This window comes from Rhea pennata, chromosome 1, assembly GCF_028389875.1.
Source record: "Rhea pennata isolate bPtePen1 chromosome 1, bPtePen1.pri, whole genome shotgun sequence".
Taxonomy (NCBI): domain Eukaryota; kingdom Metazoa; phylum Chordata; class Aves; order Rheiformes; family Rheidae; genus Rhea; species Rhea pennata.
This window is the reverse complement of record NC_084663.1, coordinates 215,806,415-215,824,036: the sequence shown is the minus strand read 5'-3', so window position 1 is coordinate 215,824,036 and position 17,622 is coordinate 215,806,415. Positions and strand designations below refer to the sequence as shown.

Sequence of the window (17,622 nt, the reverse complement as noted above, 5' to 3'; positions counted from 1 at the left end):
CCATCTTGCCCCCCACAGTCCATCATGCCCCCTGTGGTCCATCTGGCCCTGGTCTGCTGCATGCACAGTGCTTCTAGCCCCATGCCCACCCTGCCGCGGAGGCAGCCTAAGGCATCGGGCACCAGCTGCCCAGGTAGGTCCCGGTGCTATTTGGCCTTGTGGATTCAGAGAGGACATGCTCCAAGGGGACATACACCAGGAGCTGCCAGGGGCGCAGGGCCTCACCTGCCCCTCATTGCCAGGACCTGCCTCAAATACAGGCTTTCTCCATCGATGGAGCCACATTTTGCTGTAGCAACCCTTCTTGTTCCACCCAATACACCACTGTGAGCTCCGGCTGGGCTTTGGGCCACCTCATTTCTCTCCAAGAGCTGGAGCCGTGCTTACACCTCCCCTGTGCTGTCGGTCCTGTTTGCACTCCTGCTGCACGAGCCCTTCCTACATTCAAGCTCCCCGAGAAGCTCCCTGCTCGGGTGGCAGCCTTGGCCCCGCTCCCATCTTCACACAGACTGTGGGGTTCATCCATGGGTTTCCTCTGAAAGCTGCCCCATGTCCTGGGACACGTGGCAAGCTGGGCTCCTCTGAGGTGCCCTGCACCTCCTAAACCAGGCTGTGGGCTCTGCTGGGACACAACATCTGGCCTACTGCTCCTGTCCCACCTTCTGCTCCTCTCCCACCTCTGCTCCTGTCCAAGCTCCTGCTAGCTCAACTCCTGCTCTGCCACCTCCTGCTCCTGTCTCACCCCTGCTCCTTTCTAAGCCCCTGCTCCTCTCCCACCTCCTTCTCCTTTCCCAGCCCCTGCTCTTCTCCCACCTCCTCTTCCTCTCCCATCTCTTGCTCCTGTCCCAGCTTCTGCTCTTGTTTCACCTCCTTCTCCTTCTCTCCCAACTCTGCTCCTGTTCCACTTCTGCTCCTTTTGCAGACCCTGCTCATGTCCCAGCCCCTTCCCCGTCCCACCTGCTTTTCCTGTCCCACCTGCTTCTCTTTGGCCTCTGCTCCTGTTCCACCTCTGCCCTGAGACCCTGCTCCTGTCCCAGCCCCTGAACCTCTCCCACCTCTGCTCCTCTCCCACCTCCTGTTCCTCTCCCAGACCCTGCTCCTCCTCCACCTGTGCTCAGGTCCCACCTCTGCTCCCGTCCCATGTCCGTACCTCTGCTCTCCCGGGTTGCTGCAGCCCCTTCCGCTGCTCTTCCCCGCTCTGCTCCAGGTCTTTGGGTTGAGAGCAGCTGGCGAGAGGCATCGTCGCAGGTGTCCTGCACTAGCATCCGGGCTGCGGTGGGCGCCGGGCCGGCGCTCCGCAGCCTCCGGCAGCAGCACGCGGGTCCCCGGCTGCCGCCCACGGGGAAAGGCGGCTCCAGGTGAGGCGAAGGGTTGGTGCCCCACGGGCAGCGCCGAGCGCGCAGAGCCCTCCAGGTGGCTCGACCCACCGGGCCCCTCTCGGGCGGCTGGGGGGGGGCTGCGCCCTCCGGGGCGCCGCCTGCCCCCGCCCGACTGCAGGGAGCCAGCGGCTTCTTCAATAAATTAAGTTTTATTTGGATTAGTATAATTTGCAAATGGGTTCAATAAATTACAGAACAGTTAAAAAGAAAGCAAAAAAAAAAAAAAAAGGAAAATAAAAAACAAAATAAAAGACTCATCCAGCATCCGAAGAGGTCCGGGGAGCCGCGGCGGCTGGGCCTGGGGGAGCAGCAGGGCACGAAGCTGGCGGTGGCGAGGGCCCGCGGCCTGGGCAGTGGGGTGAGGGCGCGCGCTGCCGGCCGGCCCCACGGGAGACCCGCCGCCGCCACCGCACGAACACACGCGTGTGCACGCGCGTGTGCACGCATGCACGCACAGGGACGCGCGCTGCTGCGCTGATCGCGCTGCGGCCGCCGGCAAAGGCCGCCTGCGGCGGGCGGCGAGCCGGGGCGCCGGCAACGCTCCCAGGGCTCCGGCGGCGGCCCGGACGCCTGGGCCCGCCCCACGGCACCTCCTCCGGCGGCTCGGCCCACTCCGAGCTCCGGCAGGCAGAGCCGCCCGCCCCAAAGCCGCGGCGAGCGCCCCGGGCCCCCGGGCGCGGCGGGGAGCGGGGGCCGGCGGCGCCTCCGGCCGGGCGCGCGGCACGGAGCAGCGGCTCTCCCGCGGCCGGGCGCCGCGCGGCGCATCAGAAGAGGTTGCTCTTGAGGGCGCTGGGCTTCCTGTGGAAGGAGGAGAGGACGCCGGAGAAGGGTCCGGGCACGGCGTCGGCCGGCTGCCACGCCTTGAGGAGGTCGGCGGTGCCGGCGGCGCCGCTGCCGGCGCTCACGCCGGGCCAGACGGGCGCCTTGAGGGGCTGCGCCGGGTGGCTGGGCGCCAGCGCCTGCGCCTGCGCCGCGCCGGGGCTGGGGCTCAGGCTGCCGCCGGGGCTGTGCAGGCTGCCCGCGGCGGGCAGCGAGGCCGTGCTGTCCGGCGTCGGGCTGCAGTTCGACTCCTTGGACTCGTCGTCCTCCGACGAGGAGCGCGGGTCGGGCTTCTTGCCGCCGCCGGTGCCGGTGCCGCCGCCGGTGCCGCCGGCGCCCTTGGCGTTAGCAGCACGCTCCTGCTTGCGAAACTTGGCGCGCCGGTTCTGGAACCAGACCTGGAGCGTGCCGGGGTGGGGGGGACGGGGACGGGGACGGCGGGTGAGGCGGCGAGCCGGGCCGGCGCTCGTGCCCCCCGCCGCGCGGCCGGGCTGCCCCGGCGCCCTCCGGCCCCCCGGACGGACCGCGCACCCGCCCTTCGCGGGGCCCGCGCCGGCTCCACACGGCCGGGCTGCCCCAGCGCCCTCCCCTCGGGCTCCTCTGCGCTAGCTCCCCAGCCGAGCGGAGAGCAGAGCGTCCCCCCCCCCCAGCACCCCGGGGCTGCGCCCCGCTCACCTGCACCCGGGCCTCGGTGAGGTCGATTTTGAGGGCCAGCTCCTCCCGGGTGTAGATGTCAGGGTAGTGCGTCTCGGCGAAGACCCTCTCCAGCTCCTTCAGCTGGGAGCTGGTGAACGTGGTGCGGATCCGCCGCTGCTTCCGCTTCTCGTTGATGCCCGACGGGTCCGAGAAGAATTTGTAGGGCACTGGGGAAGGAGAGGCTGGCGTGAGCGGGGCCGGGCAGGGAGGGCAGCGCACGCCGGGCAGCACGGGCACGGAGGCACCGGGCGAACTGCACCGGGCAGGGCGCACTAGGCAGGGACGCGCCAGGCACAGACGCGCCGGGCAGAGTGTGCCAGGCAGGACGCAGCAGGCTGGATGGGCAGGGATGCACCGGGCAGCGCAGGATGGGAAGGATGCACCAGGCAGAGCACCCCGGACAGGGCAGGCAGGGATGCACCGGGCACAGCATACCGGGCAGGATGGGCACAGCACACTGGGCAGGACGCACAGGGCAGGATGGCAGGGCTGCACCGGGTAGAGGCAGAGTGCACTGGGCAGCACGCAGCAGGAGGGATGAGCTGGGCAGGATGCACAGGGCAGGATGGCAGGGCTGCACCGGGCAGAGCGCACTGGGCAGCACGCAGCAGGAGGGATGAACCGGGATGTACTGGGCAGGGATGCACAGGGCAGGATGGGCAGGGCTGCACCGGGTAGAGGCAGAGTGCACTGGGCAGCACGCAGCAGGAGGGATGTACTGGGATGTACCGGGCAGGGATGCACAGGGCAGGATGGCAGGGCTGCACCGGGTAGAGGCAGAGTGCACTGGGCAGCACACAGCAGGAGGGATGTACTGGGATGTACCGGGCAGGGATGCACAGGGCAGGATGGCAGGGCTGCACCGGGTAGAGGCAGAGTGCACTGGGCAGCACACAGCAGGAGGGATGTACTGGGATGTACCGGGCAGGGATGCACAGGGCAGGACGGGCAGGGCTGCACCGGGTAGAGGCAGAGTGCACTGGGCAGCACACAGCAGGAGGGATGTACTGGGATGTACCGGGCAGGGATGCACAGGGCAGGATGGCAGGGCTGCACTGGGCAGAGGCAGAGTGCACTGGGCAGCACGCAGCAGGAGGGATGTACTGGGCAGGATGCACAGGGCAGGATGGTAGGGCTGCACCGGGCAGAGTGCACTGGGCAGCACGCAGCAGGAGGGATGAACTGGGATGTACTGGGCAGGGATGCACAGGGCAGGATGAACAGGGCTGCACTGGGCAGGATGGGCAGAGTGCACTGGGCAGCACGCAGCAGGAGGGATGAACCGGGATGTACTGGGCAGGGATGCACTGGGTGGGATGGACAGGCATGTACCGGGCAGAATGTGCAGAGCGCAGCGGGAAGGACGAGCCGGGATGTACCGGGCAGGATGGACAGGGATGCACCAGGCAGAGTGCACTGAGTGGGATGGGTGTGCAGGACAAGCAGAATGCACTGGGCAGGGATGCACTGGGTGGGACGGGCAGAGTACGCTGGGCAGGACACACTGGGCAGCACGGGCAGGGATACACTGGGCAGGGATGCACCAGGCAGAGTGCACCGGGTAGGATGGGCAGGATGCACCGAGTGGGACAGGCAGGGATGCACCGGGCAGAGATGCACTGGGCAGGACAGCAGGGATGCACTGGGCAGGATCCACGGAGTTGGACAGGCAGGGATGCACCGGGTAGAGTGCGCTGGTTAGGATGGGCAGGATGCACCAGGCAAGACAGGCAGGGATGCACTGGGCAGGATGCTCAGAGTGGGACAGGCAGGGATGCACTAGGCGGGATAGACAGGGATGCACTGGGCAGAATGGGCAGGATGCACGGAGTGGGACGGGCAGGGATGCACCAGACGGCATGGGTAGAGCGCACCATGGTCAGGCGCTACCTCCCAACAGCCCCGCTGCCGCCTGTTCGTTGCCGTCGGCCGGGCGCGGGGCGACCGGGGCTGGCGGTGGCGGGAGCGGGGCCGGGAGCAGGGCCGGGAGCGGGGCCGGGAGCGGGGCCGGGGCGGGCGGCGGCGGCGGCGGGAGCGGGGCCGGGAGCGGGGCCGGGGCGGGCGGCGGCGGCGGCGCCTTCGTTGCGGGCGCCCCGTCGGCAGCAGCGGCGGCAACGAAAGCGGCGGTGGCCGCGGCGCTCCGACGGCGGCGGCGTCCGCCCGGCGCCGCGCGGGATCCCGGCCGCCGCCGCGGGGCTCCGGCCGCCGCCGCCGCCGTCGGGAGCGGCCGCCGCCGCCGTCGGGGCTGCGCGGCACGGCGCGGCGCGGCACGGCGCGGCACGGCGCGGCACGGCGCGGCGCGGCGGCTCCGTTACCTGCCGAGTAGGGCGAGGGCTGGTGGTCGCGCAGGGCGCCCAGGGCGCAGTTGGCGGTGGCGAGCGGCGGGCAGGCCGGGCCGGCCGCGAAGCCGCCGCGCATGGGGCTGTACTGGAAGGTGTTGGCCTGGCTGCAGGAGCTGAAGTCGTAGGCGGACGCCTCCATGGCGGCCACGCAGGAGTCGTAGGAGTTGAGGTAGGAGTAGTCCATGGCGAACATGGAGCGGCGCCCGTCGGGGCGCCCCGCGGGCCCGGCCCGGCCCCGGCGCCGCTACCGCGGCCGCGCCGCCGCCGCCCGCCTCGCCATGCGCGGCCGCCGCCGCCGCCGCCGCGCTCCGTAATATAGCGGCGGGGCGACGGGCGGACAATGGCTCGCGGCGTCGGGGCTTTTGCATGACAATATCTCCCGGGGACCGCGGGCGCAGCCGGGGCGGGCGGAGCCGCCTCCCCCCGCCGCCCCCGCCCTTAACCCTTCGTGGGCCCGGGCCCGGCCCCGGTCCGGCCCGGCCCGGCTCCGCGCCGCCCCCCTCCCCTCCCCTCCCCTCCCCTCCCCTTCCCTCTCCTCCCCTCCCCGGCCCGGCCCGGCCCGGCCCGCACGTCGGGGCGGCGCGGTGGGGAGCGCCCCGGAGCCGCGCGGCCTGCCCCCGTGCTCGGCCTGCGCCCGGCCCCGGCCCCTTCGCTGTCCCCAGCCCCGTCCCCGTGCCCTCTGCAGCCTCAGCCCTTCTCCAGCCCCTCCACGGCCCCATCCCCGACTCCAGCCCCGTCCATCCCCATCCCCTTCCATGGCCCCATCCCCATCGTCCCCATCCTCATCCCTGTCCCCATCCCTGTCCCCGTCTCCCTGCGTCCACACCCTTCTCCATCCCCCTCCGCGGCCTCATCCGCATTGTCCCTGTCCCCATCCTCATCCCTGTCCCCATCCCCATCCCTTCTCCAGCCCCCTCCCCATCCCTCCTCATCCCCATCCTCATCCCACCCCTCTGCATCCCCATCTCTGCTCCATTCCCCTCCACGTCCCTAGCTCCATCGTTCCTGTCTCCATCCCCATCCTCATCTCCATCCCTGTTCTCGTCCCTGTCCCTGTCCCCTTCCTGCCATGGCTCTCCAGGCAGCCCAGCTGCCCCCCACCATGGGCCCTGCCTGCCCCACATCCCCATCTGACCCACAGCTCGGTCTCCCTGTGCATCACGATGCTTTGCACATGGACCCCTCCCCCCCTCCCCGGAGTGGGACCCTGCACCCCACGGGGACCTCAGCACTGGGTGGGGGCCACACTGGGTCCTCTCTGGTGCCCGTGCTGGGGGCTGGGGAGTCACACGAAGGTTGGGGATGCTCGAAGGGCTCGAAGGGTGCCGGAGGTGGCTCAGGCTGGGGATGGCTCGCTGCGGAGGCGCTGGAGCCCTGCTGGACACCGGGACGGACACAGAGGCTGAGCAGGCCGCTGCCCGGCAGCTCAGCTCCGCCTGGGACGTAAGGAAGATGTCCTGGCGGGAGCGCCTGGCCGGAGCCCCGGGGAGCGGGCACGAAGTGCAGGCGGGGGGCAGCTCGTCCCTGTCTCCCCTCGCTCGTCCTCCCCAGCTGCCCCGCCGAGCCGGCAGCCCCGGCAAAGCCGCCCTGGCCCTCGCCAGCGCCGGCGCTGCAGCCGGCCCCTCTCCGCAGCTGGTGCCCGTGGCGGCCCCGCCGCTGGGTCCCCTCCGTGCCCTGCTCCCGCCACCGGCGCGGGGCGCCCTGCAGCCGCACGCTGCGGGGAAGCCAGCGGCTCCCGGGGGGGGGGGGTGTGGATGCCTTCCTGGCAGGAACCGGGCCCGGGGGGGTGGGGATGGGGGCAAGGCTGGGGAGTGCTCTTCTTGCATTTGCTCCTGCCTTGCATTTGCCCCTCTTTGCATTTACCCCCCCCGCATTTGCCTTTCTCGTTGCATTTGCCCCCCCCCCCCCACACACACATTTACTCTCTCCTTGCATTTACCCTCTCCTTGCATTTGCCCCCTCCTCGGTGCTTGCACCCCGTGGTGCCCCCAGGCCTGGGCACACATGCCCGATGGGGCTCCCTGATGCCACCCCCCCCCCTTTGCATCTCCAAGGCCCCCAGTGCCCCGCTGGGCACGAGGGAATGCCACCAGGCCACGAAAAGGCTTTGCCCCTTTTCAGCAGCACCGGAGGGGAGCGAGCGGAGCCGGGACATTTTCAAGACAAACACTTTCACTGAGGAGGATTTAAAAGTCTAATGACAGGCGCAGCTGGGGGCTCGCTGCCCTCTCGGGGGGCTCCAGCCCCCCAGCAGCCCAGATGAAAGCCCGGCCTGACAGCATCACCCTGGGCTTGGCTGAGGTTCGGGGCACCCCTGCGGGCTGGGGTGCTGGGGGTGCGGTGCCGGGGGGGGCTTTGAGGGGGGCTCGGGGGGGAGTCTCTGGGGGGGGGGCTCCGGCACTCACTCTGGCGGCCGGGGCCCGCTGGCCCCGCACCCGGGCAGGTTGCTAAACAAGTTAATTAGATCACGGTGCTGGAGGCTGGCTGGTGAAAGAGAGCCCCAACTGTCAGGCTGCTGGAGTTGTGAAAAAGTTAATTCAATTAAGTTTTCCCTCTAAACTAATTAGGCAGCAATCTGCCACGCAAGGAGCTGCTGCGATTGCTGCCCGGAGCCAGGGGCAGAATGAGGGGGAGGGGGCGGAGGAAGATGAGGGGGGACGAAGGGGGAGAGGGGACAAAGAGGAGGCTGGTGGGAGCCGGGAAGGTGCCGCCGAGCGGAGCAGGCAGCCAGGGAAGGGCAGCGGCGCCCGCGCAGCCGGGGCACCGGGTGCCGGCGGGGTGGGTCCCGGCCCTGCAGCGGCGATGCGGCTCGCTCGGCTGTGCCACGGAACGAGGACGATGCCCCCGGGTGCAGAGATGGTGCCTCAGGTGTGGGGACGATGCCCTGGGCACAGGAATGATGCTTTGGACATAGGGATGATGCCCTGGGTGCAGAGACGATGCCTTGGGCACAGGGACAATGCCCCAGGTGCAGGGACAATGCCCTGGGTGCAGAAATGATGCCCTGGGCTCAGGGATGATGCCTCAGGTGTGGGGACGATGCCTTGGGCACAGCGATGATGCCTTGGGTGTGGGGACGATGCCCTGGGTGCAGGGATGATGCCTTGGTTGCAGGGATGATGCCCTGGGCACAGTGATGATGCCTTGGGCGCAGGGATGATGCCCTGGGCATGGGGACGATGCCCTGGGTGCAGGGATGATGCCCCAGGGCACCCCCAGCACTGTCTGCCTGAGCCTGCAGCACTGGGACAGGGTCAGGGGTGGGGGGTTGGGGGGGCGGGTCATGCAAAAAATCACAGATATTCGCGGCCGCACCACTGCTTCGTTGCCAGTGGGTGCAAAATTGGAGTAGGATGGGGTGGGAGGATCCGGGCGACCTTGGAAGGGCTGGCGAGGCCGAGGGGCCCGCGGGCAAGTGCGAGGCACCGCAGTGGCGCTGTGGCCCTGCAGCGCTCAGCACCGTCAGGGCTGCGCGAGGCGAATGTGGCCCGCGGGGAGTGGGGCGCTTCGCCCTGCGTCCTCTGGCTGGGGCTCGAGGCAAATCCCGCTCCCGGCTCCGAGGCCTCGTGCTGAGCCGTGAGCAGAGCCTCCCCACCCCACCTGCCGTGGGAGCCCCCTCCCCATGGCCCCGGCCCCACGGCCGCGCAGGGAGGGCTCGGGGCTGCCGGTGCCGGGAGCCCCACCAGCCCCGGCGCCCCAGCTGGGAGTACAGAGGCTGCCGGGACCCAGGGGTAGGATAGCACATGTGGGGTGTGGGGCAGGACAGTGTGCAGTGGGGCAGGACAGTGTGCACAGGGCAGGACAGCGTGCAGTGGGGCAGGACAGTGTGCAGTGGGGCAGGATGGCATGCAATGGGGCAGGACAGTGTGCAGTGGGGCAGGACAGTGTGCACAGGGCAGGACAGCGTGCAATGGGGCAGGACAGTGTGCAGTGGGGCAGGAGGCACCGGGGAGAGGGCAGGGGCAGCAGGGTCGCCGGCACCCCGACCTCGGCGCGCTGGAGCTGCGCACCAGCCCCGCAATCGCTGCCCCCCCGACGTGGGGACCCCTGGCACCAGGGCCCCGTCCCGCTGCCGGCCTGGGGACACGTCCCCCTGCGCGGCCCCACGCGGGCGCAGGCGGCAGGAAGGGCTTCGGCGCAGCGCCGGGTGCCCCGGGCCGGCCCGTGCGCCGCCGCCGCCGCCGCTTTGTTTGCCGTGACAAAGGCCGGACTCGGGGCCCCCGCGCTCGCCGCCGCTCGCCGCCCCTAATCGAATTAGGAGCCCGGCACGGGGCTGAGGGCTGCCGGTAATTGAATTTCTCCCGTCACAGCCTGATGTTTCTCCCCTCCGCGTCTTGCCTGGGCTTTATTGTCGCTGCGAGCGGCTGCACGGGCGCAGTCCTCGGCCGCAGCGCGGGAGCCCAGCCGGCCGCCGCCTTTCCCCAAACTCGATTACGGACAGCGAAACCTCCGCGGGGACGCGCAGCCCCGCTGGGGCGGGTGCTACTGCCTGCGGCTCGCCACTCCCTGGGGTGCCGGCACGACACAGCATGGCACGGCACGGCATGGCACAGCACGGCATAGCACAGCATGGCACGGCATGTCACGTCGCAGCACAGCATGGCATGGCAGTACACAGCATGGCACAGCACAGCATGGCAAAGCACAGCATGGCATGGCACGGCATGACATGTCACAGCACGGCCTGGCACAGCACAGCATAGCATGGCACGGCATGTCACGGCATGACCTGACGTGGCAGGGCACAGCATGGCACCGCACAGCATGGCATGGCGCAGCACGGCATGGCACAGCACAGCATGGCATGGCACAACACAACATGGCATGGCGCAGCACGGCACGGCACAGCCCGCCTGGCCTGTGGCCTCGCCGCTCTCCCTGCGCCGCAGCAGGCAGCTCCGGGCTGGGCTGGGCCCGCTGCTGGCTTGATCCCCTCGGTGCCGGTGCTGGTGCCCGCAGTGCTGTGCGGCACCGCGGCGTGCACTGGCGCACCCCTATAGCCACGCACACCCGGGTCCCGCTGTGCGCACACATACGCACTCATGCCCAGCTGTACACACTCATGTACAGCCACGCACACTCATGCACAACAATGCACACCCATGCACAGCCATGCACATGTGCACAGCTGTGCACACCAGTACAGAGCCATGCACACATGCACAGAATCACAGAACGGGTGAGGTTGGAAGGGACCTCTGGAGATCATCTAGGCCAACCCCCCTGCTCAGCAGGGTCACGTACAGCACGTTAGACAGGGTTGCATCCAGGTGGGCCTTGAAGATCTCCACAGAAGGAGACTCCACAACCTCTCTGGACAACCTGGTCCAGTGCCCCGTCACTCTCACAGGGAAGAAATTCCCACTCACCTTCAGGCAGAACTTCCTGTGCTTCCATTTCTGCCCATTGCCTCTTGTCCTGTCACATGGGGCAACTGAAAAGAGTTTGTCCCCGTCCCGTTGACACCCTCCCTTCAGGTACTTGTACACATTGATCAGATCCCCCCTCAGTCTGCTCTTCCCCAGGCTGAACAGGCCCAGCTCTCGCAGCCGTTCCTCACAGGGCAGGTGCTCCAGCCCTCGGATCATCCTCGTAGCCCTGCGCTGGACTCTCTCCAGTAGCTCCATGTCTCTCTTGGACTGGGGAGCCCAGAACTGGACACACTACTCGAGATGAGGCCTCCCCAGGGCTGAGGAGAGGGGCAGGATCACCTCCCTCCACCTGATGGCAACACTCTTCCTAATGCACCCCAGGAGACCATTGGCCTTCTTGGCCACAAGGGCACATTGCTGGCTCATGGTCACCTTGTTGTCACCAGCACTCCCAGGTCCTTCTCTGCAGAGCTGCTCTCCACAAGGTCAGCCCCCAGTTTGTACTGGTGCACAGGGTTATTTTTCCCTAGGTGCAGGACTCTGCACTTGCCCTTGTTGAACCTCATGAGGTTCCTCTCCGCCCAGCTCTCCAGCCTGTCCAGGTCTCTCTGAATGGCAGCACAGCCCTCGGGTGTGTCAGTCACTCCTCCCAGCTTGGGATCATCAGCAGACATGCTGAGGAGGCACTCTGTCCCCTCATCCAGGTCACTGATGAAGAAGTTGAACAGGATGGGACCCAGTGCTGAGCCCTGGGGGACGCCACTAGCCACAGGCCTCCAACTGGACTCCACGCCACTGACGACGACCCTCTGAGCTCTGCCTTTCAGCCAGTTCTCAAGCCACCTCACTGTCCACTCGTCTAACCCACACCTCCTGAGCTTATCTAGGAGGATGCCATGGGAGACAGTGTCAGGAGCCTTGCTGAAGTCAAGGGACACAACATCCACTGCTCTGCCCTTACCTACCCAGCCAGTCAGTCCATCAGAGAAGGCTATCAGGTTGGTTAAGCAGGATTTCCCCTTGGTGAATCCATGCTGGCTACTCCTGATCACCACCTTTTCCTCCAGAAACATCTGGAGAAGACATCCAGGATGAGCTGTTCCATCACCTTTCAGGGATGGAGGTGAGGCTGGCTGGCCTATTGTTTCCCAGCACACTCGTGCACAGCCATGTACACACATGCATGGCCATGCACAGGTGTGCAGCCATGAGCACCCAGACACAGTCTTTTACACCCATGCACACATGTGCACAGCCGTGCACACCCATACACACCTGTGAACAGCCGTGCACACCCATGCACAGCCACGCGCACCCAGACGCAGTCTTTTACACCCATGCTCACAGGCACAGCCATGCACACATGTGCACAGCCGTGCACACCCATACACACCTGTGAACAGCCATGCACACCCATGCACAGCCACGCACACCCAGACGCAGTCTTTTACACCCATGCTCACAGGCACAGCCATGCACACATGTGCACAGCCGTGCACACCCATACACACCTGTGAACAGCCATGCACACCCATGCACAGCCACGCACACCCAGACGCAGTCTTTTACACCCATGCTCACAGGCACAGCCATGCACACATGTGCACAGCCGTGCACACCCATACACACCTGTGAACAGCCATGCACAGCCACGCGCACCCAGACGCAGTCCTTTACACCCATGCTCCCAGGCACAGCCATGCACACGTGTGCACAGCCGTGCAGGGCCGTGCTCGCCCGCTGGCACCGGGTGCTCCTGCTCTCCCGCCTCCTGGTTTGCACGCGTTGGGCCCGGGGGCCGCACGGGCGCGTGGCCCGGGCAGAGCCAGGCCGTGCTGCCCTGGCAGCCCGAGCAGCGTCTTTCCGTCCTTCCCAGCGCCGGCGGGTCCCCGCGGCAGGGCGGCCGCTCCGGGGGCGGCAGAGCTGGAGCCGCCGCGCTCTCCCGCCGGCCGGGTGCCGCTCACCTCGCAAGGGCCAAATCCCGCTGCTGGAGAGCCCTCTCCCCGCGTAAAATCAGTAGCGAGGGCGCCGTCCAAGACCGCACGGCTCGGGGTTCCCGTGCCGCCAGCTCCGCCTGGGCAGGGCTCCCCGCTTTGCCGCCCGCAGGCTCCCAGGCGGCCGGGGCGGAAGCTGCTCTGCGTTTGCAGCCCTTTCTCAAGGGAGCGCGCCTGTCCTGTTTGGCCGTCCCGGCAGCCGGCAGGAATTAAGCCCCGTGGCAGGAAAACGCTACAGGGAGCTACAAAGCAATCCGGTTCAGACCACCTAGCCCCTGCAAAAGGAGCGCCCGAGCCTCCTGCGAGCGGAGGGGCTGCGGCGTGGACAGAGGCAGCTCTCCGGGGCTTCGCCCGTGCTTCCGCTCTTGGTGGCTGCGGCGCTGGGAGAGGCTCTCCCGGCCGCCCCCGGAGCCGGTCGGCGACGCCTGCCGCCAGCCAAGCGCCCCATCAGCCGTCCCGCGCGTCGCCGACCCACCCGGGGGTGCTGCGAAGCCCCGCGGCCGCGGTTCCCCCCGGCACTCGGCCGTCGTGCGGGCTCAGGGGCGTACGGTGCCGGAGCACCGAGCCGTTTGGTTCCATCTCCGTACGTGTTTCATTCCCTGCTCTTCGCAGGAGGGGAAGCTCGGCGGTGGAAAGGGCTCCTCTCCCCGCGCGCGGCTTGACGCCGGGCCGGGCGCAGCAGCTGAAGCAGCGCGAGAGCAGCCTGCGCCCATCCTGGCTGCGCCAGGCGCCCGCCGGGCTGCTTCACCCCCTGGGGCAAGGACACCGGTGGCCTCGGGGGGGAGGACACGGTGCCCACCGCGACAAGCGGGAGCCTGCGCCCTGGTCCCCCGTGGGCGACCGCCCTGCGAGGAAGGCAAACCGCAGAACTGCTCGTACCCCCGAGCCGAGCTCCCCCCGCGCTCCCGCTCGGCAGAGGCACGAGGAGCCCCGGGGCCGGATCCTGCCAACCCCCCCCACCCCCCCACGAGGGCACAGCGGGATACAGCAGCAAGGGAGGAAGAGGAGGAGGAGGAGGAGGAGGAGGAAGGGCGTTCTCTCCGAGGGCCATCCTGCCCGCTCGCCTCTGCTGCGCGGCCGCCCAGAGGACACGGACGCTGGGCTGAGCGCCCTGGGCCGCCCGCGAGCGGTGCAGCGCACACCCGGCCGCGGCGCCCATGGTCGGAGGGCTCGGAAGAGTTAAACCTTCTGCATGGGGAACATGTTACAAACCCTCGGGAAACAAATCCAATTTTGCCCGGTAAGAGACACTGTAACTTTCAATTTGTCTGGACTGGGGAACTTTGCTCCGAGCTCTGACACTGAGGACAGCTTGGACATCTAGGTTAACCCGGAGTTATTAAATATTTCCAGCAAGCAGGTCTGTGGAGTGGAGATCATCTGGTCAGCGGTGGAAGAACAGAGGCAGGAGGAGAGGCTGCAGCTTTTAGCGATGGGGTTTACGCTCTGCTGTCACCTGGCCGGGACGGGGCTGGCAGATGGAAACTCGCTGGCATTATTCCTATCTCCCACTTGTGAGAGTCTCCCAGGGATGTTTCTTGCCCTTCTCTGTCCTGTTAACGGGCAATCCCCACCTCTGCTCTGCCCATCCTCCCCCCAGCCTGCGTGAGAAGCAGAATGTCGTATGTGCACGCTGCATTTATTGCAAGAAATGAGGAGGTGGGTGGAATACACAGTCAAATACAGTGGCTTTTCAAATCAAGCTGTCACACGCTCAGTCCCTGTCCTACCCCTTTTCCAGCAGCAACCCAACCCCAGCGAACCCAGCCTCCGCAGTGAGCCTCCCCTTTAGGGAACAGCAAGTCTCAGCAGAGCCAAACTCCCCAGCTCCTGTACGGTCTGAAATCTGCTTTCCCCTCTTCTTAGAATACTCCTACACCTCCTCTCGCGCCAAGTGCTTCTGCGGTGAAATGTCACTACCCTCCACCCATGTATCTGCTACGTCCCCACAGCAGCAGCACGGCACCTCCCTGGTTCGTAGCTGCGGCTCCGCATCACCTCCGTGTCTGCCCTCGAATCAGGAGGCACAGTCTGGTCACGGGAGGGTCCTGCCTGCCTGGGCCGCGCTCCCGAAGAGGAAGAGGAGCTCACGAGGGCACAGCTCGGCCCCTGCCCCACCTCTCGCCCCGCTCTGACAGTCAGGAGTGGCCTGTACTCACTGATGTGGCCAGATCGGACACTCCGAGTCTCACGGTATTTTATTGTCAACCAGCACAGCCTGCAGCATCTCACAGGCAGCAGCTGCTTGGACAATGCTCCAGGAGTGGTCCTTGGGCCTATAAGAAGTAAGTAATATTTTCAGGGTTTAAAGGTGCTTGGATGTCCAGTTTTCGGGATTTGCTGTCTTTCTCCACTATCTCCAGCCGCAGGGTTGGCATCTTCGTTTTATCCACTCCAGGGGATGAGCTGTCCTTGGTTTTCAGCAGCTGCTTGTCCGAATCCTCCACTGTGATCCTCAGGGTGCACCCCCTTGGCAGCAGATCCTGCTCATAAGCAGCTGCTAACTGATTCACAACACGCCGTTCAACCTGAAGAAGAAAAAGCAGCTCCCATCAGAAAGCCTTCTGCCCACTTAGACCCCTTTGATCAGCCCCAAAGCCTCTGGAGCCAGGCAGCACTCCGTCCCACCCACGGGCAGAGCAGATGCCCCTGGGGTGTCTCTTCTCTGCCTTCTGTGGATGGGGCCGAACCCTGGCAGCACAGTTCATGCCGCAGTGTAGCAGGAGGTACACCAAGAGACTTCAGCTGCTTCTTAACAACATGCACCTGAAACTCTTCAGAAAATCACCCTCACAGTGGATATTTTCTTGATGCCTTTTAACCAGTGTCAGATGGAAACAAATGCAAAGCACAGGCAGAAGCATGGATATGCCAGTACAAACGTGTGTGTGGACAATGAAGAAAAGCCAGGAGAAATCCCACAATCTCCTGCTCATGTAACTCATTCTCTCTGGGTCTTTCTGAAGTACATTGGCTGTGATGTTTCCTCCCACAGATCATGAACATCTCAGCCTTGGAATCTGTGGGCACATTCTTCTATGGGACAGACACAAAGAATAACTGTCCTGACACTTCCCATGCAGACTATGACTATGAGGTGATGCTGTGGGGTTCAACCGTGCTCCTGTGCCCTGGGTAACTCCAGATGGGGCCAAAACTTGCTTCACCCTTCTACTTTACCTCATGTTTGATAGACCGGGCACCATAGTGCAAGTTGTAGCCATCAGCCAGGACGTCCATAACCTCCCTGTCCCAAAGCAGGGTGATGTTGTGTCTCGTTTTGGCCTGTGGGGTGAGAGGGAGAAGTAAGTGTTATTGGTGCCTTTGAGCAACCCATTTCTTCACTAGTTAGGAACTCAGGACATCTTGGGCAGTGTGGTGGGGAGCTGAGTGTCTCTGTGCCTGAGCTTGGCCGAGATGGCCTTGCAGATCGAGTAGGTGCAGATGGAGTAGGTGTCTGGCCTGGAGCACCTAGGATGGTATCTGTACTAGCTTAAGTTATGGTTTGTAAGTCCCCTGCTAAGATCTGGGATCAAGACAAGGACAGACACTGCATGCAGCTCATAAACACCCCTGTGATCCTTTGCTCCCCACGGCTACAATCCTGCCCTGCTGCTGCTCCAGCCCTGAGAGCTTGGCTACAGTTCCTCGGGAAACAGAGCCACAACTGAGGCCAAAGCCCTTAACATTGCAGAGAGCTTCACTCACATTCACTATGCTGCTGCCAGGCGGCAGGCACAGACAACTAGGCAGGGAAGGGCACGGAAAGCTCCTCCAGGTCACATCCACAGAATCAAGTTGGGTCCCTAATTTCTGTTTACCTACCTGGAGAGCTCAGATGTGCAAGGACAAGTCAGGCACTTTAATGTCTGTGTGGCCCAAACGCTCATCCCTACCCAAACACAGGAAGAACTATTCCCTGCCATCCCAAGAGATTTTACCTTCCTGAGTGCTGAATGCACAACAACAGAGGTTGCCCCGGCACTGAACTGCATGTAAGAGACTATGGTAAAAATAGTATGTTCACCCTACTTCTGTATCAGCAGTCTGAAGGTTTGGACAGGGATTTCCTCTGGCTCATGTGTCATGTGAGAAGATACCTCTAAAGCAATCCCCTCTGAGCAATGTTTTTTACCTTCTTGGCCCAAAAATTCAGCTCCTTGTTGACAAGCTGGATGAGCTCCGAATGGCAAAAAGGGAGAAAATACACAATCTCATTGATCCTCCCCAGAAACTCGTCCCGTCGGAAGTGAGCCTGCAAGAACAAAGTGGACAGGTCATTGGGGACAGGCCGGTGATGCTGACAGGCAGATCTGCAACAGGGGCACTGCAGAAGGAGCTCCCCAGAGTCCATCTCCATCTCTGCCTCCAAATGACAGCTCACATATCTGCGTAATGAGGCCCTGGCAACCACCCCTCCACATGCCATGGAGCAGGAAATCCAGGCTGCCAGATCTTGGGTAACCAAGAGTAGCTCTCAGCATCGCCTCAGGGAGGAATTAATTTTTCTAGAGATGGCAAAGGAAGGAACTAAAAACTAATCTCTGCCGCACTGTGAGCCCAGCTCCAGCCTTTCCTGCTGCACTCTCTTGCACGAGTCACTTACAGTGACATTTTCCTCATGGCTCTCTGGGCTCTCCTGTGTCTGAGGATCTCATCTGAGCCTCCCACGGGGAGGTCAAATTCTTGGTCTGTGTAGGAAGTGCCACGTGAACAGCACCCTGAAGTGCTTTAGAAACATCTTAAAGAAACTTAATTGCCAGGGCAGGGGCAGGAAACAGTGGGATTTTTCATTCTGACAGACTGCTAGCATTTCTTGCACAGTTGCTACATGCACCAATTCTGCAAGCAGCTCCTGTGTGCTAATGCGATTGGGAGTCCCCTTGCCATCTGTAACCTGCTCAGATGAACAGGCTGCTTGTGGCTGCAGTCAGATCTCCTCCCCCAGCTTAACCCTTGCACCAGGCACTCAGACTGTGCCATGCAATGCAGGAGTGGAGAGGCTGGGCTGCACCAGACT

At 64.9% G+C, this 17,622-nt stretch overlaps 2 protein-coding genes across 4 annotated transcripts in view; both read right to left on the bottom strand.

Moving 5' to 3' along the window:
• Window positions 1–2,143: 2,143 nt before the first annotated feature.
• On the bottom strand, window positions 2,144–5,429 carry PHOX2A (paired like homeobox 2A). 3 transcript variants are annotated; one of them, XM_062567497.1, is made up of 3 exons: window positions 5,210–5,429; window positions 2,874–3,061; window positions 2,144–2,596 (listed from the first exon to the last, which is right to left on the bottom strand). In XM_062567497.1, exons 1-3 carry the CDS (start codon window positions 5,427–5,429, stop codon window positions 2,144–2,146), a joined length of 861 nt encoding a protein of 286 aa, XP_062423481.1. The 3 variants fall into 3 exon arrangements, with proteins under 3 accessions (XP_062423481.1, XP_062423482.1, XP_062423480.1); XM_062567498.1 differs by having other exon boundaries at window positions 2,144–2,619; window positions 2,873–3,061; window positions 5,210–5,420; XM_062567496.1 differs by having other exon boundaries at window positions 2,144–2,689; window positions 5,210–5,420.
• Window positions 5,430–14,222: 8,793 nt separating this feature from the next.
• Window positions 14,223–17,622, bottom strand: part of CLPB (ClpB family mitochondrial disaggregase) — a 95,168-nt gene continuing 91,768 nt past the window's right edge. The window contains exons 15-17 of the mRNA XM_062586826.1: window positions 16,738–16,857; window positions 15,783–15,887; window positions 14,223–15,130 (exon numbers count right to left, since the gene is read on the bottom strand). Of these exons, the coding sequence (XP_062442810.1) occupies window positions 14,879–15,130; window positions 15,783–15,887; window positions 16,738–16,857 (477 nt within the window). The 3' untranslated portion in view covers window positions 14,223–14,878. The remainder of the gene's footprint in view (window positions 15,131–15,782; window positions 15,888–16,737; window positions 16,858–17,622) is intronic.

Coding starts and splice junctions, on each gene's coding strand:
- PHOX2A (XM_062567496.1), bottom strand. CDS start 5,420: ATGGACTACTCCTACCTCAACTCCTACGACTCCTGCGTGGCCGCCATG. Junction 3,062..5,209: donor GCCCTCGCCCTACTCGGCAG/GTAACGGAGCCG, acceptor CTCCTTCCCCAG/TGCCCTACAAATTCTTCTCG. Junction 2,690..2,873: donor TCACCGAGGCCCGGGTGCAG/GTGAGCGGGGCG, acceptor GCGCCGGGGCAG/CCCGGCCGCGCGGCGGGGGG.